Source organism: Tursiops truncatus, chromosome 12 (genome assembly GCF_011762595.2).
Source record: "Tursiops truncatus isolate mTurTru1 chromosome 12, mTurTru1.mat.Y, whole genome shotgun sequence".
Lineage (NCBI taxonomy): Eukaryota > Metazoa > Chordata > Mammalia > Artiodactyla > Delphinidae > Tursiops > Tursiops truncatus.
Genome location: NC_047045.1, coordinates 80,734,770 through 80,759,472, shown reverse-complemented (window position 1 = coordinate 80,759,472; position 24,703 = coordinate 80,734,770). Strand labels below are relative to the sequence as shown.

Genomic DNA, 24,703 nt, shown 5'->3' with positions numbered 1-24,703 from the left:
TGTCATTCTTTGCAGATGACATGATACTATACATAGAGAATCCTAAAGATGCCACCAGAAAACTACTAGAGCTAATCAATGAATTTGGTAAAGTTGCAGGATACAAAATTAATGCACAGAAATCTCTTGCATTCCTATACACTAATGATGAAAAATCTGAAAGAGAAATTAAGGAAACACTCCCATTTACCACTGCAACAAAAAGAATAAAATACCTAGGAATAAACCTACCTAGGGAGACAAAAGACCTGTATGCAGAAAACTATAAGACACTAATGAAAGAAATTAAAGATGATACCAAAAGATGGAGAGATAAACCATGTTCTTGGATTGGAAGAATCAATATTGTGAAAATGACTATACTACCCAAAGCAATCTACAGATTCAATGCAATCCCTATCAAATTACCAATGGCATTTTTTACAGAACTAGAACAAAAAATCTTAAAATTTGTATGGAAACACAAAAGACCCCGAATAGCCAAAGCAGTCTTGAAGGAAAAAAACAGAGCTGGAGGACTCAGACTCCCTGACTTCAGACTATACTACAAAGTTACAGCAATCAAGACAATATGGTACTGGCACAAAAACAGAAACACAGATCAATGGAGTAAGATAGAAACCCCAGAGATAAACCCACACACCTATGGTCAACTAATCTATGACAAAGGAGGCAAGGATATACAATGGATAAAAGACAGTCTCTTCAATAAGTGGTGCTGGGAAAACTGGACAGCTACATGTAAAGGAATGAAATTAGAACACTCCCTAACATCATACACAAAAATAAACTCAAAATGGATGCGAGACCTAAACATAAGACCAGACACTATAAAACCCTTAGAGGAAAATATAGGAAGAACACTCTTTGACATAAATCACAGCAAGATCTTTTTTGATCCACCTACTAGAGTAATGGAAATAAAAACAAAAATAAACAAATGGGACCTAATGAAACTTAAAAGCTTCTGCACAGCAAAGGAAACCATAAACAAGACGAAAAGACAACCCTCAGAATGGGAGAAAATATTTGCAAATCAATCAATGGACAAAGGATTAACCTCCAAAATATATAAACAGCTCATGCAGCTCAATATTAAGAAAACAAATAACCCAATCCAAAACCGGGCAGGATATCTAAACAGACATTTCTCCAAAGAAGACATCCAGATGGCCAAGAAGCACATGAAAAGCTGCTCAACATCACTAATTATTAGAGAAATGCTAATCAAAACTACAATGAGGTATCACCTCACACCAGTTAGAATGGGCATCATCAGAAAATCTACAGACAACAAATGCTGGAGAGGGTGTGGAGAAAACGGAACCCTCTTGCACTGTTGGTGGGAATGTAAATTGATACAGCCACTGTGGAGAACAGTATGGAGGTTCCTTCAAAAACTAAAAATAGAATTACCATATGATCCAGCAATCCCACTACTGGGCATGTACCCAGAGAAAACCATAGTTCAAAATGACACATGCACCCCAATGTTCACTGCAGCACTATTTACAATAGCCAGGTCATGGAAGCAACCTAAATGCCCATCGACAGACGAAATGGATAAAGAAGATGTGGTACATATATACAATGGAATATTACTCAGCCATAAAAAGGAACAAAATTGGGTGATTTGTTGAGACGTGGATATATCTAGAGACTGTCATACAGAATGAAGTAAGTCAGAAAGAGAAAAACAAATATCATATATTAACGCATATATGTGGAACCTAGAAAAATGGTACAGATGAACCGGTTTGCAGGGCAGAAATTGAGATACAGATGTAGAGAAGAAACGTATGGACAACAAGGAGGTAAAGCCACGGCGGGGGGGTGGTGGTGGTGTGATGAATTAGGCGATTGGGATTGACATGTATACACTGATGTGTATAAAACTGATGACTAATAAGAACCTGCTGTATAAAAAAATTTAAAAAAACTGTTGTCTATCAGCTTCAGAATAAAGACTAAATACCTAAAAAAAATAAAATAAAATAAAATGATTTCTTGTTTAAGTGTATGTGTGTCTGGTCTTTTAAAAAATGTATTCATATAAATAGTTTACTGTCCAATTGTTAAGATACTCCCTGGAAACTACCCTAGTCAGTATTTTAGTCTAAACATGTAAACATATGAATTCTGAATTCAGAAATCGTATTCAACTATTTCACCTTGGTTTCCCATTCTGTTCATTTAACTAGGAAAAGGGATGACGGAGAGCAAGTTGGTCTTGACAATTCAAGACCAAAGACGTGGGCTGCCTAGACGGTCTCATTATCAAGGGGTAGTGGACAGAGCATGGGGGATGGCGGGAGGGGCAGAGACAGAGAAATGGTCCTGGTAGGAGCACTGCGGCTCAGAAGGCAGCAGGGAAGCCCTAGTCTCCTGGCGAATATTTGAGATACAAAAAATATGTATCTGGGGTGAATCGATAGTTTCCAAGAAACTTGGACAGTCTAAACAATTCAATTTTTGAGTTGCTGCTATGGACAAAGTCAAAGGCATCACGAAACCAAAGATGATCAAACTCAAGAACCTGCCTCCAGAAGATTATCACCTAGAAACACTGGTTGAAAACAAAGTTCGAAGGTCAAGGTCTTACTTCACTGCATTAACCATAATCTGACTTGATAGTTTCTGTTCTAACCAGTTTAAATGGTCCAGTCTAAACATCTGTCAGGGACGTGACAAGCAATCCAATCAGCTGGGAAAATCACTTCTTCTGAAAATCATTTCACCACGCTCTTTTCTGGGTACCTATTTTGTCTTTTCCTCCTAAAGAGAGTAGTGAGAAGAAAATATTCAACCGAGTAAGATGCCACATTTTCTTTAAAATAAGACAAAAGCATATGCAAAATTTTATACTTGGAAATAAACATGATTTCATAAAGACACCCTCTCATGCACGTAAGCACTAAACACTGCATTTGTAACTTACAGAACGCTTGTGCCTGGATCATTTTTGTGGAATCCTCTAAATTGCGGGGGAAGGGCTTTTCTGAGCCAATAAGTAGAGAGGCGATAAAGGCAGGGTGTTGTGATAGAGTCACTACATACATACTGGTACCCACTTCTTTTAATTCACAAACCTGAGTGTTTCAGGCACACACAGCCAGTCAGATGCCGTCATGATGGCCCTGCGATCAGATGGACTACATCCAAGAATAAAACTCTGAAAAGTCACACGAAGAACTGAATCACATTCACCACTGAGAAGGGGAGAGAAAAGTTATTTCCCTTCATAATTATTAGGCATAGTATCATCCTGGTTAGTTATATAGTAGGTCCCCAAGACCATTAACAGAGGCTCTGTCTAAAGTGAAGCCTTCCTACACGATTTCCCCAGTTATCGACAAGAGCCAAAACCACAATATATTGTTTATATATCACATTTGATCATTTTAAACTTGAAAAGTACTAGCATTAAAAGTATTAGTGCCATGACCTTTCTGCTTTTAAACTCAAATATCAAGTCATAAGATGTCACGGTTGTAAAAATATCTCTTTTTAAAGAATAAAGTAAAAACATGTACCTGTACAGCAAGGAGCCAGAAGAGGGCACTATCTTTATATGGTAGCAGATGCCAAAAGAGGAAGTAAAGATAGATGGGTTTCAGTTTGCTTTCTAGTTATTAGTGATATCGAAAAGTTCCATCACAATTGTTCATTAAATTTGCTACTTTACCAGCGCCTCTCAAACTTAAAGTGCGTAAGAAGAATTACCTGGGGACTTGTTAAATATAGTCGGACCCTGTGTCCACAGGATCTACATCTGTATTCAACCAACCTCGGTGGAAAACTTTCAAAAAACAAAAATTCCAGAAAGCTCCAAAAAGCAAAACTTGAATTTGTGGCACACTGGAGACTATTTACATCGTATTTACATTGTATTTACAACTATTTACATCGTATTTACATTGTATTAGGTATTATCAGGAATCTAAAGATGCTTTAAAGTATACGGGAGGATGTGGACAGGTTATATGAAAATACTACACCATTGCATATAAGGGACTCGAGCATCCTCAGATTTTGGTACCCAAGGGGTACTGGACCCAAACCACGTGGATATCAAGGGATGTCTGTACATACTCTTGGGTCCCACCTGGTCCCACTGAATCACAACTTTGAATTTAATATGAAAGAGTCCTCAGCTGATCCTCGAGCAGGGGCCTCAGAAGCGGCAGTAAAACCCTCTGCAGGGAGATTCCCAAATGCCTGAGAGTGGAGGAGGAGGTAACAGTACCAGAAGGGCAGGGAGCTGCCCTCTGATATACCACAGATGAAATGCAACTATGGCATATAAGGAATCAAGACAGCAAAACTAAACATTAAATTACAAGATCTTAGAGGGGAAAAAAAGCCAGTCTATAATCAGGAAAAAAAAATTTTAAGGAGAGCAAAATATTTAAATACTTTTCATATCATCTCCCTGCAAAAATGGAGAACTGGGGCTCATTGTTTGGTTTTAAATCTTTTTAATGGTTGGAAAATTAGCAAAACTAACTACCACAATTAATACCTATTCTTCATTAGATTATTACTTACACCTTATCTATTTTCGAGGGAAATTTGGGGAGCATTTATCTTAAATGGCACATATCCAATAGAACCATTAAAAGAGATAAGTAGAAGCATAAAAGAAGGAAATTGGGTGACAGAGGGCATACTGATTCCTGGAATTACTTCAACTGGACAGTAAATTTAGCTGTAGGTTTCTGGATGCCCCAAAGGAAAAGAACCCTAAGTTTTCGTCCTTAGGTGCCTGGTCGATGCCACCAGTGGCAGTGGGCACTGCTACACACGGCAGCACCTTTTATCTCCGAACAGCTCTATCCTTGCTTCATTCATTCACTTGCTCATTTGCTCACAGCGCACACCCTCAAAGGATTCAAAACCTGGGAGTGTCATCCATGTGGTCAACCCCGCCACCCCGCCAGGGCTCAGGGCTGGGGTACAAGGTGAGCGGTGCCCTGAAGCTGTGCAAATCAATGGCCCTGGGTTACAAGCCAATGGGGAAGGGACTGATTATAGAACAAATTGCACTGAGAAAACCGATGCTTGGGAGAATAAAGTAAAATTAGATCCGGCCTCCTGATGCATTGTGAAGAGCTGAACGTAAATAAAACATAAAAATTAGAAGTAAATATGGATATCCAACCGATAGCAGGATAAGGAAGGAGCCTTTAAGCATTAAAGAAAGATGTGACTATCAACAAGGAAAAAAAAAACTCTGTCAGAAAACATAAAGATACACACTCAGCCTACAAGACCAAAGAGGGCAAACGCCCTTAACATGAAGAACAACTACAGAAGGTCAGAAAGGTGGAAAGTATTCAACCCCATTAAGTCACGACAAGAATTTAAACAGCGAGCAACTATTCTGGATGACAAATGTGGTTTTACCAGATGACAAAGTTGCTGTTGTTTATTTTTAAGGATAGTTCCTACTGGTGAGAAGAAGGGTACACCCTTCCTGGAGGCAATGTTCCAAAGCTTTCATCTGTCCTTCTGCTTCTGGAAATATTCAGAGACATGACAAGGATTTACCTACCAGCGTGTTCACTGCACTTTTATTTATTATTTTAATAATATTATTAGCTCCCCAAAATGTAACAACAAAACTTGAAATTCCCTAACTTTACAACAAAAGCAATTTGGTTACATAAATGCTGTCACATTCCAATGATGGAATGAGATGCAGTCACCAGAAATCATATAGTAAATGACATTGAAGGATATGAAAAAAATGTTCTTTGTAAATTATTAGGTGAAGAAATATCAGTATAAAAGTCTATATACCATTTGATCCCAATTTTGTAAACACATTAGCTCAACTCATAAAATTGCCTCTATTCAATTTTTTTTTACCTAAGAATATCAATTCCTTATGGCTTAGTCTAAATGCTTTTTTAAATGTGTGTGTAGAGAGTTATCCACATACATATATGGATACATATATTCACCAAATAACAGAAATGACACGCCCCAACTATAAACAGTTCTCAGGGTGACGTCACCATATTTTCAATACGCTTATGCTTTTTTCTTTTTTTTAAAATGAATGTATATTAGGTTTACATTCAGAACAAAATCACAAATATAACTTGAAATCATGTTCAAGAAGACAGGACGTAATGGGGGCCAGAGTGTGATGAGGGGGCCGCTCTCGGACCCGAACCTGCCAGGGTCGGGTGAATGAGCACACGTTTCCCCGAGGGGAGTCTGGCAAAACACGTCAAGCCTCTCAAGTGTTCACACGTCTGACCAGTCATTCTCCTAAGAATCTGTCCAAAGGAAATGAACAGAGATGCCAAGATACCTGTATAGGCTGTTCATCGCAGAATTACCTACAATATGATAATTTGAATACAGTGATACACTCACAGACAAGAGGGAACAAGTTAATAAATGGTAGTACATCCATCTGATACATGTCATGTAGTCATGAATGTATGTTGGAAGGTCTTAATAGCATGAGTACATGTTCATGCTAAGCTGAATTTTAAAAGCAAGACAAAAACCTATATATACTCTGACCACAAACACACTTTAAAAATTGCTAAGTCTGGGGACTTCCCTGGTGGCGCAGTGGTTAAGAATCTGCCTGCCAATGCAGGGAACACGGGTTCAATCCCTGGTCCGGGAAGATCCCACGCGCCGCGGAGCAACTAAGCCCGTGCACCACAACTACTGAGCCTGCGCTCTAGAGCCCACGAGCCACAACTACTGAAGCCCGTGCACCTACAGCCCGTGCTCTGCAACGAGAAGCCACCGCAATGAGAAGCCTGCACACCGCAACAGAGTAGCCCCCACTAGCCGCCACTAGAGACAGCCCGTGTGCAGCAACGAAGAACCAACACAGCCAAAAATAATTTTTTTAAATTGCTAAGTCTGTATGTGCACCCACATGCACAGGATCACCTAGAAAGAGGGCCAGGAGAGTGTGTGCATGTGTGTGTGTGCAATTAACAGTGGGTTTTTTGTTTTGGGGGTTTTTGTCTGTGCACGTGACGTGTGGGATCTTAGCTCCCCCACCAGGGATCAAACCCATGTCCCCTGCAGTGGAATTATGGAGTTGTAACTACTGGACCTCCAGGGAGGTCCCTAATTAACAGTAGTTTTAACCAGCGGTGGGATTTTTATTGCCTTCTGTCTATTGTTCTACATTTCCCAAATATTCTGCAATGAATAGGCATTACTTCTATAATCAGAAAATAACTTATTTTAAAAGAGAAAAGAAATCTCCCCCCTCACAGAGGATGGAGTATGGGGAAGCAGGTGGAGTCATGGAGATGAGCCAGGGGCTACAGCACTGAAGTGGGAATGAAGGGCCAGAGGAAGATTGAAGAGATGGGGGCAGGAGAAGTAGCAGCATTTGCTGACTCACTGGATGTGGCCTGGGGAGGAAGAGGGAGGAGTGAAGGAGGATTCCAAGGTCCCAGGCTTGGGATAGGGAATACAGGATGCGGTAGCCAGCCTCCTCAAGGGCCCCAGTGAGTCCTCCCTCCTGATATCCACACCCTTGTGAATAGAGCTGACTTATAGGATACAGCAGAAGTGACAGGGTGTGACTTCTGATACTAGGCCATAAGGATATTGATGGAGACAGAAAATAGAAAGTAGGATCGTGGTTACAAGGGGCTTTGCAAGGGGAGACCGTGGGATGATAAATTCTGAAGATGGACAGTAGCGATGGTTGCAGAACAAGTGCATGTACTGAACGCCATTGAACTGTGTAGTTAAAAACGGTTAAAATAGTGAACTTCATATCATGTATAAATTTCACCACAATAAAAAATTTTTTAATATGAAGATGGATCGCAAGAGCTCTGCCTTGGTCTGTCTTGGGTCACTTGCCCTGCGGGAAGCCAGTCGCCATGTCGTGAGGGCCCTCAAACTGCCCCGTGGAGAGGTCTAGGCGTGGAGGAAACGAAGCCCCCTGCTAACAGCAGCACTAACGAGCCAGGTACGTGCGTCCTGAGCCCCCAGAAGGCAGATCCCCCAACCCCAGGCAAGCCTTCAGCTGGGGATAGAAACCATGTAAAATGATAATGTTAATTGTTTTAAGCCACTAAGTTGGGGAGGAATTTTTAACCAGCAATAGGTAACTAACGCCTAGAAAGAGGCCCAAATCTGAGCTGTCTCGTCCCCTTTCCTGGTTTAAGCCACCATCGCACTTTCCTAGCTTCCGCTTAGGAGGCAGAAGGCTGGAAAGAGCCGTGTTCACACCATTACGACAAACACACTAGGGAATACGCAGAATCACACTTTTTCTCAAACACATCGGAGCACGAGGGGGCAGCTGGCTGCCTATTAGGGCCCAGCAGGGAGTGAGAAAGGGAGCCGGGAGTCAGGGAGCGGGGAGGGGCCCAACCCTTCCTCTTCACCAGCGGCCCTGGCAGTGTGTACTGCCTGCAGTCACCATCTCTGTGCTCCCTCGCTGGTCTCCTTTTGTCTTCCCAGTCCTCCAACAATACCTGTTGAACCTATTCCCTAAACTAAATTGTTTCTTCAAATCTGTGTGGTTTCTGTTTTCCTACCTGGCCCTCAACTTGATAGAGCACCCAAACTCAGTTCAATCTCTTTTGGGGACAGAGATAAGTGTGGCAGAGTTCCCGCCTGTCCAGGTAAACCTGCCGCATCCTAGCCTGGACCACCTCTGCTGATCATCTCCTCCCCACCTCCCCCCACCTGTGGTCAGGCGCACAGTCCTACTCGTGACCCCCAACACGGCACTCTTCTTCACCTCGCCACGCCTTCCGAGCCCAACTCTACTAAAATCGGACAGTAGGAAAACGAGGCACCTCAGCATCTGAGGAAGCACTGAAGAGAAGGAAGGAGTCGTTTTTCTTTGGTTGGTTTTATACCTTGGGAATAGACAACAAAAACTGAAAAGGATGATTTGTGCTTAGGCTGACTTTCATTCCTCTAATTTTCTTCCTCACTGATGTTTTCACTCTGGTGGAAAGTCACTGGACAAGAACCAGAAGCCCGGGAAATCAGTCTCATTTCTTTCCTCCTCCCCTTCCTATCACCAGGATAACCTACTTCCTCCTCTCAGAAGAGGAAGAGTGCTGGACACGTGCACACACGTATTCTGGCCTGCAAATCACTTTCCCTATCAGAAGTAATGATACCGAAACTTACAATGTATTAAAAAAAGTCTGGGATGTCTTCAGTGAGGTGGTTTCAGAAGTAACAGAAACTTCACTTCCTACAGACTTTTTATGAACTAGGACTAGATGTGAAAAAAAAAAAAAATGAGAATCTACCTACCGCCTGAAGAAAACCCTAGCCTCCCAACCGAAAAGTATTTTCAAGAAACAGAACAATAAAATGTATAGGAAGACTCCAGACTGCCACTGCTCGCTTAGATGATGCAATGGATATAGGCTGATGGCCCCAAGGGAGCAAACACTGCACGGAAGATGAAAAAAATCTTAGCTATCTCAATGGTTTGTGCTCTGCTCCAAAAGGCCTCCATACATAAATATATAGCTGTAGCTATGCAGTATATCTGGGATATGAAACTTTCATGGACTGGTAATATTTAGGGAAAAAAAGTGTTAACAAGGCTGTTTGGGAACTAGAGAGAGGACACTAGAGAAAAAAAGGATTGAGAAACACAGGTCTAGATAAAAATCATACACGCTGCAGTTTTTTTTTTTTGGCTTGAGCACTCCCATCAGTATTATATATTCCTCCAGATTTCTAATAAACTGCAGAATCATCACTTTTTCTTGAGTAAGAAGAGTCAGGAATGTAATCCAGGGGAGAATTTACCGCCGACTAAATCTCGGTGCACAGTGCTTTTATGAAAGCTGACTGTCAACACTCAGACGAATGGCTTCCTTTATGTGCCAACACACACTTTGGTTGAGGCTAAACGGCTTATTTCTCCACCTCAAACTGTTACTATTCCCCCCCACCAGAAAAAAAAAAAGCGTTTCCAGCCACCCACATCCCCGCTAGGTCAGTCCAGGCTCCCCTGTGTGCAGTCCCCACGGTGACACATCAGAGACGGGTGCCCCCCATGTTACCACCGTGGACAGATGGGGTGTACAGAGCACGCTGCCTCTGCTCTATTCTGATGACACGTGCGTGCGCCTTTGCCTGATAAGTTATCCTCTTACCTGCACAGCTCACATGCTGTGACGTGACACTTCTGTAACCAAAGCATGACCCGTTTTCTCCATGGCCTTGAGTCCCAGTTACTAATCACACCATTATGTCAACTTTGCAAGTACTTTATAAGACATCCGGGGCCCACGAACCAAATACACACCTCCACTCACATCATCACATGTGCTCACTTCATGGTCACCAGTATCTGCTAATTCTAACGCAGTCCACTCACTGTGGCCTTCAGTTATTCAATCAATCATTTTGATCCAGGTTTGGGGCTAATAAGATTTTAAAAGCACAGTCTCTGCTTGTGGAGAGAAAGAGAAGCGCACAAATAATGATATAATATGAGGCATTTCAACAATGATGGAAGAGACGTATTTACAAACCGGTGTTTCGGAAGAGGGAGACATCACCCCCAGAAGCAGAAGTCAGGGAAACTTCATGGGAAACAGGTGGATTTCAGCAGGGTTAGGGGTGGGGTAAGTGCGGGGACAGAGGGAAGCCCCACAAGCGAAGGTGGTAAACCACGTCCGCTGAGGGGCAGAGGCAGGAAAGTTTAGACAAAAGGAATAGGAGGGCTGACCGGACAGAAGCCCATATATCATGCCTTGTTAAGTTTTTCATGTTCAAAATCTTAATAGCAAATGTTTTTAAACTGGGAATATGTCATCTTACTTTAGTAAACGTTTTGAGAGCATTTACCTTCAGTTGGAAATTTCTTGGCTCGTTCCTCAAAGAACCATTCTCCAGTTTTTATTTTCACGTTTCTGAAAGGCAAGCAGAAAGGAAGCCTCAGAGGGAGATGTGGGTGGTGCCGTATTTGGCTCATACAAGGTAGGGCGACATCATCAGAACACCAGTCTGGCAAAGGACCTGAGTTCAAATTCCTGGCCCAAATCCCTAACTATACAGATTTCCCATAGAGATTAAGTGATCTGACTGGAAAGCTGCAAATCTGAAAAAGTATATAATACATTATACATATATATGTAAACTGAATCACTGTGCTGTACACCTGAAATGAATACAACATTGTAAATCAACTATACTTCAATAAAAAATAAAAGCAAAATAAAAAGAAAGATAAATTTTTTACAAAGCAGCAAAGCTGAAGTTTCTACTTGGGTACATTTTACCCTGCATGTCAATGTAATGTAACAATAAACATACAAGGAAAAACAAAGTTACCGTCAAAATGATCAATTTATCATGTTCATGGTGGGGAGCATGAAGGAAAAACAAAGAAATTCAGTGCTGTCTATTTAGCTAGGAAAGAAATCACCCTTAGTTAGGTTAGGCTGAGGTAGTTTGAGCTAACTACAACATTTACCAAGAACCAACAGAGCAGATTCACCTGAGAAGTTTCCTGGGAGCACCTGAAATCTGGGATATGGGATCAAAGGGCTTCACTGGAGATTTGGGGACCACTTGAGAGACAGGGGCCGTGACCTCTCGTTGGGAAGCCGGTCTGACAGCGGCTCCCTGGGCATCTCTACATCCCCTCCCATCCTACTCACAGGCACAGCAGCATGGGAGCACTTTGTACGGTCACCGGTTCAAACTCAAGTCCCAAAGCCTGTTTTACTCTTGACGGTTTCCAAGTTTCCAAATAAGAAACCACCCTCAACCTCAAAGAGCCTCAGAAAGGTAGAATTGTCAATAGCCTTTCAGGACATAAAAAGTTAAGCACACAGATACTATAAATTATTCACACCATTAAAATAATATGCCATAAAACTTGTCAATTCCTAAGTCATGCAAATTTAAGAAAAAGGAAAACTTCGAACTCTCTTCTGTAAGTACTTACTGAAATACACTCTCCATTAGGTTCTTTCAGGCTATATACGATCTCAAATGGATTTTAAGTTAATGCTTACAAATGCAGTAAATTCACAAATACGTTGCAATCTTTTTTTTTTTTTTTTAAGTATCCTATCTTTCTCTCTGGAGCTTTAGTAGTTGTCAGAAGACATCAACCAACTCCCTCCCCTTCATCTTGTTAACAACTATTATATTCTCTGATTAGTATGCAAATGATTATTCCCAATGCTTAGTGACCAGACAAGGAAAACATACGCAGAGCATTTATGAATTTTGGCAACAGAATTTTGATCATCAGTCACTATCATTAAGAGCCAAAGATATATCACAGTTGCATGTTTTATATATCACTAGAGAGACAGGGGAAACTTCTCATCCGTAAAATCAGAAACTCAGATATCTAATGTACTAAATCGACACAAACCCATGAAGGAGAACTCAGCATCTCAACGGAAGTTTTCCCCTGTGGTACTTGAAGACAAGCAGAGGATCAAAACCCAGGGAAAGTTCGCAGAGATTAACGGGGGGCGGGGGGTGCGTTCACGCCCCTTTGCATTGCCATACCCACAACTGCTCTATTTCTGAAGATGCTTCCTCCATCCTTATACAGCGGGACAAAGTCTAAGGGGAGAGTAGGAAAGGAAAATCAAATGTGGAAAGAAGGAGGCCGCCATCTGATAACATACATCACTTTCTGATGTTTATTTTCCTGGGGGTGGTGACCCTTCCAGCTCATCTACTCTCTCACACTCTCCAGCCCGTAATTACCTGTGATCAAAAGCATTTATATATGAGACAGGTGCTGGGGGCGGGGCATGGCCTCAGACTGGACCTGAGAGAGATCAGAGCTAAGAATTAAGCAGCAAATCAAACCATGAACTTACAGTCAGCTGAGCTATAGCCAGACACAGGCCACCACTGAGGAGTAATCACACCTGGAGATGCACAATCACGAAAAAGGAAGAGCAGCTAAGGGGACGGAGGAGAGGAAGGTGAGAACGCCTGAATAAACATTTTATTTTTATTACATTTTACAACATTTTATTACAAAGTCCTCTTCTAGCCCTGGTCTCAGAACCTATATGAGAAGCAGATAACGTAGAATATTAGTATCTCCTAGGGCTAGTCATCTAACGTTACCATCTAATCATCTAACTGAATCTCAACGGATTACTTGCGAAATTCAAGCAGGACCTTCCTTGGCAGGGACAGATTTGAACACAAACCCACAGGTCTCTTTAGGCTTACCTGTGACTACAGAATGGAAGGATAAAAGTACCACAGGCCTAAACCATACGACGGCAAGTACTTCTTGCATTTGAGGCTGTTTCCTTTGAGAACTAGATTGGAGCTGGATCTCCATAAACACTTCTGCAGAATCAGCTGTTTCATAAGCATTTATTCCCTAATGGTTTCCATAAGGGCTCCCAGTCCATACACATCCCAAGTGTTATAAGAAGGACCATTTATGGCTGTTACTGTCTAAGACAGAGGTGAACAGATCTTGCAGTGTCTCTGTCCTCATTAGGGCCAGCACAGGGTAGCATGACTCACAGTAACCAAAGGAAACATTGATTATTTCTCTCCCCCCCTCACCGATGACTCAAGCAGAATTTGGCTATGAAAGCTTCTTAGAACATTTTCTGAACCCAGCAACAGATTAATGGTTTTAAATTTCTCCCACAGAATCATCACTTGTTTCTTCAAAACTTTTTCAATCAATTGATAAATCCATCTCAGAAGGCAAAATCCAAGGATGGTGAAGGGAGCAAGAGATCTAGAGTTCCATGTCTGACTTTCCATGAACTCTGGGTGAGGGAAACGGTAACTAGAAACGCCAAGCACACGGAACACCGACAGCTCCTGAGAAACTGCTGGGGGCTCCAGCATCCATTTTCATAGCCTTGAACTCAGTTAACGCTGTCATTTCATTAGCAAAAGGGAAATAACTGTTGAAAAGCACTTCGCAAATTCTAGCACGCAAACGTTCAATAATACGATGAATGGAGGACCCTAATAGAAAGATCTTCAATAGTCTGACCCCATTTCTATCGCAAGCAGTGAGCCGAACAGGCCTGCTGGAATGCACTTTTACTCTGCATTCAAATTACCAGCATCTGCAGGTGGGTAAGCTGTCACGTCCAAAGCACCTGCTTTATGCTCCAAGAAGAACCAGCATCATGTCCCTAGAATTGCTTAATGTATTTCTACCATTCAATGAACAAGAGGTAACAAATTTATCTGCATGTCAGGATTCTCTGAATGCCTTAAAGACACACATCTCCCAGGCAGATCTGTGCTCTAACCAGTGCCCTGATGGCAAGGAAGCCTCAAGAAAAGCCTTGGGGGCTTACCAGACAAGCTATAAAAACACCAAAAGCGGCCAAATATTGTAAAACTAAGATCAACCTAATTTCTTTGCACCGGCTTGTCCAACCGCTTGGTAATTCCCAGCTAAAGTGGTCCTTTGCACCCATACAGTTGAAGAAAATTTTTTTTACTTCAGATAATCTTATACCTAAGGCAGTTTTTAGTTACAAAGCAAAATACTGAGGTTTTTTCCCTCCATCAGCTAGCTCAGTTGATCTGATTTCAATGTTCTTACGGGAAAAAAGACTGATCATTGTGATTAAACCCTAGGTAACCAGAAGTCAGAATCAAGATGAAGATAAACGATTTTAACCAAGCAGCTACCGTCACTTCTTGCAAAACATGAATAACCCTACTTAACTGCAGAGAGAAGGCAGGTTCCCCACCCCCACGTCATATTCAGTGCTATATCCGCAGCCACGAGCACAGCCGAGGGACACGGTGGGGCTGGTGACTACATGTGGGTTGACGAATGAATATCCAGCACCCTGAGAATTGAAGGGATAAGGTGGGACCGACATAGGTGGAGCCCTGGTGGTACCGAGGCATGACGTGCATCACGCCCTCTAAACGTGTAGGGGCAGGAATCACAAACTCAGGCACCAGGCAGACGCTCTAAACGAAGAGAGTGGCTAAGGGACGAAACGAGACAGAGGGGTGGGCACTGTCGTGGGCTGCAGAACCCGTGCCCCGTTTTAAGGCATTACAATGATAAATACAGACATGGGGCAGGCCAACACAACAAGGCCTGGGGGCTGTCTGCAGCCTGTCGGCCATGAGTTTGTGATTCCTGGTTTGTTACATCAGATAATTAGTCAATGAAAGAAATACCAATTCTACTGCAGCTGGACGGAGCTGCACTTGTTAAAGCCTCAAACAGAAATCCAGGTAGACGTTGTGCATCACTGTCCTCCCCACAGATCTAAGAAGGGACTCCACCACCACCGACAGGTCACGAGACCAAAGACAAGGAGCGTGTACTCTGCTGGCAAACCCTGAACCTGGATGTCTGAAGACAACGCAGAGCCTCTGACAAAAGGCCACGGGCAGGAGACACAGAGTCCTGCAGACCAGGAGCGGCTACCCAAGGTGCATCACTGCGGGAACCAGGGAAAGTTTCAGAAAGCAGCTGTCTTCAAAAGCATTTAAAAACCGCCTCCACGAAGGGCTTCCCTGGTGGCGCAGTGGTTGAGAGTCCGCCTGCCGATGCAGGGGACACGGGTTCATGCCCCGGTCCGGGAAGATCTCACATGCCACAGAGCGGCTGGGCCCGTGAGCCACGGCCGCTGAGCCTGCACCTCCGGAGCCTGTGCTCCGCAATGGGAGAGGCCACAACAGTGAGAGGCCCGCGTACCTCAAAAAAAAAAAAAAAAAAAAAACAAGAAAAAAAACCGCCTCCATGAAAACAAACAAAGACATAAGTAAAAGCCAGGCTGAAGTGAAAAGACAAGAGACTAAAGGAAGATTTACAAAACGAACAATGCAAACGCAGAACAAGCTGTTTTACCAACAGGAAAGAGCAGAATGGAGAGTCTGGAAAGTTCAATCAGTTATGCTTTCACAGAACATGAGAGGAAAAGATATTAAATATTGAAGGAGAAAATAATTCAAATGTAGGATAGAGAACAAGGCCAACCTAAGTTATTCCCAAAGAAGCCAGGGCAAGTGGCATAGAAGGATAATCAGACCGGACTGAAGAAAATATTACTGAGTCAAAAAATAAGCAAACTCCCACCTCACACCCATTAGCGGCTACCATTAAAACAAACAAACAGAAAATAACAAGTGTTGACAAGGATGTGAAGAAACTGGAACCCTCGTGCACTGTTGGTGAGAATGTAAAACGGCACAGCTGCTGTGGGAAACAGCATGGCGGATCTGAGAAAATTAAACAGAAATACTATGGACCCAGCAATTCCACTTTTGGGTATGTATCTGAAAGAACTGAAAGCAGGGTCTCAAAGAGATGTTTGTACACCCATGTTCACAGCAGCATTATTCACAGAGCCAAAGGGTAGAAGCAACCCAAGCACCCATCAGCAGTTGAAACGGGCCAACAAAATGTGATTACATACACGCTAAGGAATGTGATGCAGCCTTAAAAAGGGAGGAATTCTGCAAGACGCTACAGCACGAATGAACCTGGAAATCAGGATACTTAGTGAAATGAGCCACTCACAGAAAGACAAACACTGTATGATTCCACCTATGTGGGGGACCTAGAGTAGCCAAATTCAGAGACAGAAAGTAGGATGGGGGCCGCAGGGCCTTGAGGGGGGAGGGAGAAATAGGAAGAAATGTTTAACGGTTACAGTTTCAGTTTTGCAAGATGAAAAAGCCTGGAAACGGATGGCGTGTTACCTAGCCGAGTTGGTTTGCCCGTCGCGCAGCAAGCCGAAACGCCGGGACGCTGAGGTTAGCAGCAAACAGCGCAGAGACAGGGAACAGACCTCAGATCCACCTCCTGGAGAGCAAGGGGCTGGAGGCATTTATGGGATGAAGTAATTAAGAAGCAGGGCGGTCTGAGCGTGGGGAGCGTGGGGAAAGGTGATTGGAAAAAGGTGGGTCATCGCCCTTCTGCGCAGTAACTGGGCTACAGGTCTATGCACGTGGGAAGATGGAGGAGCTCAGCACGACCTGAGGGTGGAGTTTTCTGCCCTCTGACTTCAAAAGGTCACTGCCCGGACGCTCGCGCATGCCCAGTTGGAGGGTTGGGCCAGTCTTAACCAGTTCAGCTCAAACGAGACGCAGCTGACTCCAAGTTCCTGGAAAACAACTGTGGCAAACATCTCACTGTTTAGGACAATAACGGAGGGCATGTGAGTCTTGTAGATGACCCTAATGAATTAGTGGAGACCGGTGAAATGGATTTGACTAACGATTACCCATGGTTTCAAATGTATTTAACGCCACTAAACTGCACACGTGCAACGGCTAAGATGCTGAATTGTAGGTTATGTGTATTTTGCCACAGTAAAAGGTAATTTTTAAAAAACAAAACAAGCAAATCCAAGAGACAGGCAGCTCAAAGGAACTTTCCTTCTTCCATAAAAATCAGTGTGGAGAGACTCGGACCCAGGCATGTACTGGAAACTGTTCTCAATTACAAGGATCCAGCAAAAAACCAATATGCTTCTAAAATCCAGGTGATCAAGAAAGAAAGAAAAATAAAGCTAGTCTCCAACGTCTCTGTCACATTAAACTTCAAAAGACAACGATAACACATTAACTGAACTTTGAGTTGAAAAGTTGGGACTTGAGCTTTAAAGGCCAGTGAGGTCCTTACTCATGAGAAAAGGCTACCGAAGGCATCCTCAGATAGGCAATGGCTTAGGACACATGCCACCCACGTGCTCTTCCAGGAAGAAAAATCTTTGAAGAGACGCTTCAGTTCACTGAAAATGAATCAGAATAAAGGACCTGCAAACTGGGAAATCATGGTCTCAAAGATACCTGCATTCATGAAACAGTGCAGCAGTGGAATCATCTAAAATCGGTAAATCCACCCATGACTTCTATTCGGCACTACAATGCGCTCTTGGTCTGACCTATGGACATGAGTCTGTTATTGTAGAAATTCCTGTGAACACATGACTGGAAAGGACGTATGAGCCTGTCTGGTATCCCTACGTCCCCAGTATCCTTAACTCTCGCCGACATTTCAGCCCCGAGTTTTAACCAAGGCAGCACTTCACCACCATGCTGAGTGCCAGACTGGGAAAATGGCCTCCTGGCACTGACCTTGCTGCAGGGCGAAAAGGTTCAGCTGAACTGAGTGAGCTGACAACTTTGAACATGAACTCAAGGGTATGGAACGCTTACTCATCTCAAAAAGGCTTTAAAAGCAAGACCTGCCATGACTAATCAAGTGCTGACCACAGAAGAAATTTCAACTTCAACACCAACAATAAAAATGATACTCAAACTACTGTGTAAACATTCCCTTCAGTAAGCACAAAATAAGCTTTTCAAAAATAAACTTTTTCAAAAAGTATCCCACAGGGCTTCCCTGGTGGCGCAGTGGTTGGGAGTCCACCTGCCGATGCAGGGGACGTGGGTTCGTGCCCCGGTCCAGGAAGATCCCACATGCCGTGGAGCGGCTGGGCCTGTGAGCTACGGCCGCTGAGCCTGCGCGTCCGGAGCCTGTGCTCCGCAACGGGAGAGGCCACAACAGTGAGAGGCCCGTGTACCGCAAAAAAAAAAAAAAAAGTATCCCATAAATTTCCATTTTTAACTAGATGTTTGGTAACATAAGGCTTCAAAGGCTGTTAGGTAATCCTTACTCTCATTTGGCCAACGGATAAAAAGAATATCACGATCCTTTATGTAATCATCATCTGTCCTGTTCCCACAGAAAGCAGTGTACCTACACCTCGTGAAACAACCAAGCTTTCTCGTGAGAACTAAAACAGATGCTATCTCCAAATCAGAGCTAAGAAGAAAAAGCTGTATTTCAAAGAACAAAAGGCTTTTTCTCTGTGAAATTAATCTTAGTGGCTAACCTTTTGAAAATTTATGGCTAACCTCTTGAAAATTTAGAAATGTACAGCTATGTGAAATATTTTACTCAATATATTTAACTTGTCTATGTACTCTTTCATGTGAAACAAATTAACATAGTTCCTATCGACAGTGCTAAAAATCAGATTAGAAAAAAGAAGAAATCAAGTTTTGAAACAAAGAGAAGCAGTAGAAGAATGTCCCTTTAACCTTGGCACCAAGCTAAAATCCTTCCTTGGCCAAATCTGTTAAACCGTAGCTGGCATTCAATTTCTTTTCAATCTTTTATAGAGTTATACCTTTTCCTCACTTGAAGGGCAGAAGGATTTACAATCATGATTTGGAATTATTCCATTCTCATACATTAGTTATTTGCCTTGTGGATATAAAGTGGTGATTCGGTGTTTTACCGAAACATGAGATTATGAAAATACTGGGAGTATCAGTCTGAAATTTGAAAGATGACATTTTCCAAATTCTAGGAATCTGACTCTCTCTTCTTTCCTTCTCCCAAATCATGCCTCTTTTGATGGCTCCTGCTAAGGATAACACACGGCCCCCATCACTGGAAGCAACTTTCAACCAACCTTCCCGTCTAAGTCCTTTCCGACTTGCCTTTGTTTACCTAGTTCTTTCTGTTGCTTCTCTTTTACTCTCTATTTCCTTTGGTTCTTCCAGTTAAGCATGAAGAGCTATCAGTTTTGCTAGTCCACAGAACTGTTTTTCACTTTTCCCTCTTTCATCCCCTATGACCAAGTTCAATCACCCCTTTGTTGAACTCTCCCTCACATTCCCCATCTCTGTTGCCGCCCGCCTCATCCCTTCACACCTCGTTCACTGAAAAGACTTTCATCTGCTTCATTCACCTTCCTCTTCCCCTCCTGAGTCTGTCCTGCAGAATGCAGGCAGACTTTCACCTGGCTTTCTTCTGACAAAGTGCGTATGCTCACACCCCATTTCCTGCAGCCTCCAATCCAAACTCTTCCGAGTGGCTTTTAAGACCCCGTCCCTCCGGGCGAGTCTCCCAGAAGGCAGGAGAGAGAGGAGATCAAGAAGGGATGGGATAGATTAGGAGTTTGGGATTAACAGATATACACTACGATATATCAAAGAGATAAAACAACAAGGACCTTAGAAATTTAAAAAGAGAGAGAAAGAATCATTTCTTTGATATATATCCTTCCAGATAATTTTGTTTATGTATCTTTTTTAAAATGAAAGAAAAGTGTACCACAAGGTTTGATAAGCTGCTCTTGAAATTCACAACAGCTGGTATGCATCTCTGTTAACAGAGCATCCCATTGTTAATGACTCTGTAATATTCTACTTGATTGTATGTGTTCATTTTTACCATTAAAAATAATTTTGGATCACTCACAGTGATTTAAATTTAAAACAAAAAGAAGAGACGGGACTCTGGAGACCTGGTTCTAGGCTTACTGACCGCATGGCCTTGGGCTCCCTTGTGTCTCTAAGCCTCCGTTTCTTCCCCTGTAAAATTGGGATAATGGTGGTAGCTGTCACGTAAGATTGTTTGAAGATTTAAATAAAACATTTGGTGTCAAGAAATGCTTAACACAGCCTCCCACACGGTGAGTGGTCCACACTCATGCCCACGACGTTCCCTCTCCCGGACAATGTCTGTCTCCCTTTCTAATCCCGACCCGCTTGCAGAAATGCTCCCACCTGGGTGCTCTGGGAAGTCACCTTGAGCCAGTTCAGCCCTCCCTCGCCTCTCCCTCCTCTGAGCTCCTGGAGTCCTCAGCAGAAAACCTGCTCAGAAGGCAGAAACCTCAGGTGTCTCCTGGACCCTCAACACAAGCCCAAGGCCAGTGCTGGTCACAGGACTTTGGCACTGACTGCAGCAATCTGTACATTGGTTTTGCTTTTTTAAATTGCTACCCTAGAGCTTCTTCTTTCTTGATTTTAAAACCTATTTTCTCTCCTGTTCCCACAGCAAATCCACTTCTTGAGGAATGAGTCTCAGGCTGAGGAAGAAGCAGGGAGAGGAAAATGATAGGGTCAAAAACCTGTCCAGGACCCAGTTCAGTTGTGACTATCATCTACCCTCAAGTTTTCCCAAGCCTTTTCTTTGGTTTGGCCCCAGGATTGGAAGGCAGCCCAGCGTGGACAAAACTAGAGAGAGAGAGAGCAGAGAGCTTCGAAGAAAGTAGGCGGGGAGGGGGGGAGTTGGGTTATAAATTACTTAGCTCTCTCCCCAAGCGATTTCCTATGTCAGTTCACTCAGAGCAACGCAGTCATCTTTGATATTTTGAAAAGCATCCTTATTTCAACATAAGGAAGCTGGGGTTTCAGAAATCACGCTTCGTGAGCTTAGAGCGGTAAAGTTACAATGCCCCGGGCATGGTGCCCTCCAGGGCAGAGCCTTCAGCGGGGCCGCTTCCTGGGAGGTTGCCTCAGCCCCTGTCCTATAACCCTGTGGCTTACAGTTAACCACTAGATGAAGAAAAAGTGAAGAATTTAATACCTTACGACGCAGTGTTTATCCTTAGTGTTTATCGACCAAATATATATGGTTGACTGGAGATCTTAGGACCTTTCCTCCTCTCTCAAGAGCCCAGACTTGCTTGAGCACAAGTGCAGGCCAGGCGGCTCACAGTAAATCTTGGTCTTTCCCCCTCAAGCTGAGAAAAGCCTGCAGGGCATCGGCTTCACAAACTGAGGAAACGCGAGATGTGTGGAGATAACTCTGACCACGTGGGAGTGACCTGGCTGTGCCGCTTCAGAGAGGGGGAGCTTAGGAACAAGGAAATCTGGTTGAACAACCTGCCTTCGAATGACTGACTGAAATACATTAAGCCTTGCAAAGGGATGGGAAATTTAAGGAGATGAATATCAGGACATGCCCACAGACACAATCCTCCTGATTTAGGGGGAGAGAAAACCCAGCTGCTGTGCCCACACTGTGTAAGCACCTCTCACAGTCTCAGCCCCCGGGGCACTCACGCATCTGCAGCAATATTTACAAGTTGTTTTCAAATCTCAGTCTCTGATTCCTCTCCTAGGTTCACACCAGACGAACATATCTACCTCTCATAAGTTCTGTGATGTCCTTGTGCACGCTACCCCACAAGAGGCAGAAACACTCCCCGTGTTTCCAAGGGATTGGCAACCAGCCTGTTTGTGCTTCGGACGGTGTGAGATCAAGCCACAAATATGCTTTATCATTTTCAAAAATGCCAATTCCATGTTTAAAATATTTTAAAACCTCACAACATCAAAAGATGAGAATAAATGTAGACTCCCGCTATCACTAACAGAAAGCACGCCCATTTCTTGAGGAGAGCGTCCAGTGCAGGTCAGCGTGCTCCTTCAAAAGGCCTTGATAAAGCTGCACGGGACACCCTAACATTCTCTGTGTTACAGTTCACTCCACTTTTCCTCAAAGAGATAAATTAAGCTCTAAGAAAACTAACAAAATGAACCAGTTAAGAAATTGAAAGGAATCTTAACTCCTACGTTAACTGATCCCCAGCCATTACAAACAAACTAAAAACTAAAACAAAAAAACTAAAAAAAAAAAAAAACAAAAAACTTTTTTCATATAACAAAACGCATTTTTTTTTTTTTTTTTTTGCGGTACGCGGGCCTCTCACTGTTGTGGCCTTTCCCGTTGCAGAGCACAGGCTCCGGGCACACAGGCTCAGCGGCCATGGCTCACGGGACCAGCCGCTCCGCGGCATGTGGGATCTTCCCGGACCGGGGCACGAACCCGTGTCCCCTGCATCAGCAGGCGGACTCCCAACCACTGCGCCACCAGGGAAGCCCTCAAAACGCATTTTTGAATTACAGTAACTCCCACTTCTAGAAAGGCAGCTCCATATTAAGCACTCGGCAAACATTTCCCGATTAAGTTTGAGGAGTGACAGCCGTCTTTGTCAACAGTTTGTCCTGGACCATCTCTGAGGCTCCCTGGCCCATCCTCACCTGTCCTCAAAGCACACGGTGCACTTCCAGGCGCGGGTCATCCTCAGGAACACTCGGCACTTGGCGCACACGCGGTGGCTGCAGCCCTGGCACACGGCCCCCCGGTTCAGCAGGAGCCCCAGGGCCTGCCGGCAGCGGGCACAGGACTTCTCTTTGTACTCCTGGCTCCCGCTCTTCGAGCCTTTCCACCTGAGATGCTGCAAGTGTGTCTTCAGTTTCCTGTGGCCCAGAGAGTTAAATGATAAGAAGCGATTGAGTGGAAGGACAGATGCCAGCCAAATTCCTACATGGCGAGGGCCCCAACAGCACCACCCATGGCGAGAAAGAAGGGGCTATGGCATCCAGCACCCCCAGGTTCCAACACGGCTGTGTGAACCAGGATCTCTTGCGACGTCTCGGAGCAGAGGCTCAGAGGTTTTCTCGGCTGTGCAAGCCTTACCTCCCAGGGTTGCTGTGAGGATTAAATGACAAAGCATGGACACTGTGGCTGGCTAGGTTCATCCCTCTGTGCCCAAAGGGCATTATAACAGCAAGCAAGGACAGTGAAAGAAGAGGAAACATGCAGAAAATGGCATCAATTCTAAGATGCAAGGCAGGGAATGACCTGTAAATATACAGTATACATGCCTGCTATTGTCTTAAGTTCCCCAATAAAGTTATTTAGCTGATGCTATGCTTTTTTTAATGGAATAAATTTTTTAAAAAATTTTTTTATTGGAGTAAAATTCCTTTACAATGTTGTTTAGTTTCTGCTGTACAATGAAGTGAATAAGCTATATGTGTACCTATATCCCCCACCCTCTTGAACCTCCCGCCCCGCCTTTCTCCCGCATCTAGGTCATCACAGAGCCCCAAGCTGAGCTCCCTCGATGCTATGCTTTTGCTACTGTTTTTTATGGGTGGTCAGTTACTTTCAGTCCCTGTTTTCCCAGGACAATAGCCCTAGTGCAAAGGGACATTACATTGGACCCCAGGAGGTATCATTAGCCAGAATACTCTTCTATGAAATGTCTCTGTTACTTACTTTTATTATTATTTTTTAATTTTTATTTTTTTTGGCAGTACGCTGGCCTCTCACTGTTGTGGCCTCTCCCGTTGTGGAGCACAGGCTCCGGACGCGCAGGCTCAGCGGCCATGGCTCACGGGCCCAGCCGCTCCGCGGCATGTGGGATCCTCCCGGACCGGGGCACGAACCCGTGTCCCCTGCATCGGCAGGCGGACTCCCGACCACTGCGCCACCAGGGAAGCCCTACTTTTATTATTTTTTTAATTTTTATTGGAGTATAGTTGATTTACTGTTACTTACTTTTTTTTTAACGCTTGCTCTCATGTCCTTTCTTTTTTTTTTAAATCTATTTGTTTATTTTTTGGCTGCGTTGGGTCTTCGTTGCTGTGCGCGGGCTTTCTCTAGTTGTGGCGAGCGGGGCCTACTCTTTGCAGTGCGCAGGCTTCTCATTGCGGTGGCTTCTCTTGTTGTGGAGCACAGGCTCTAGGCACATGGGCTTCAGTAGTTGTGGCTCGTGGGCTCTAGAGCACAGGCTCAGTAGTTGTGGTGCACGGGCTTAGTTGCTCCGCGGCATGTGGGATCTTCCCAGACCAGGGATTGAACCCGTGTCCCCTGCGTCGGCAGACGGATTCTTAACTGCGCCACCAGGGAAGCCCTACTGTTACTTACTTTTTAGAAAAGAGAAGCTAACCCCAAGAAACAAGCTTACATCCAACTTTCAGGATTTGCTCTAGAATCAGTACCCTTTGTAACAAGCCTTTTACCACAGTATCCATGTTACTTTGTTGATATTCAAAACGGTGCTTCTAAATCACCGTAAGATCTTGAATCATCAAAGAAAAATCCTTTTGTTCAGTGTATTTTTTGAGTGGAATAAAGTATAAGTACACTTAGAGAGCTTTGGGATAATAGAGGAGGGTAGAAAAA

At 43.7% G+C, this 24,703-nt stretch overlaps 1 protein-coding gene across 15 annotated transcripts in view; it reads right to left on the bottom strand.

The window, feature by feature from the left end:
• Positions 1 to 24,703, bottom strand: part of SYTL3 (synaptotagmin like 3) — a 92,873-nt gene that overhangs the window by 51,227 nt on the left and 16,943 nt on the right. For 10 of the 15 annotated variants that reach the window (XR_012324961.1, XM_073789789.1, XM_073789790.1 and 7 more), the window contains 2 exons: positions 22,771 to 22,989; positions 10,834 to 10,898 (listed from right to left, as the gene is read on the bottom strand). Coding sequence is in view for 11 of the 15 variants with exons in the window: in XM_073789789.1 (XP_073645890.1) it covers positions 10,834 to 10,898; positions 22,771 to 22,989 (284 nt within the window). In the remaining 4 variants the exon portion in view is untranslated. Of the gene's footprint in view, positions 1 to 10,833; positions 10,899 to 12,836; positions 12,852 to 16,683; positions 16,827 to 21,310; positions 21,480 to 22,770; positions 22,990 to 24,076; positions 24,181 to 24,703 lie in introns of those variants that run through there. The other 5 variants (XM_073789792.1, XM_073789794.1, XM_073789791.1 and 2 more) reach the window with 4 other exon arrangements.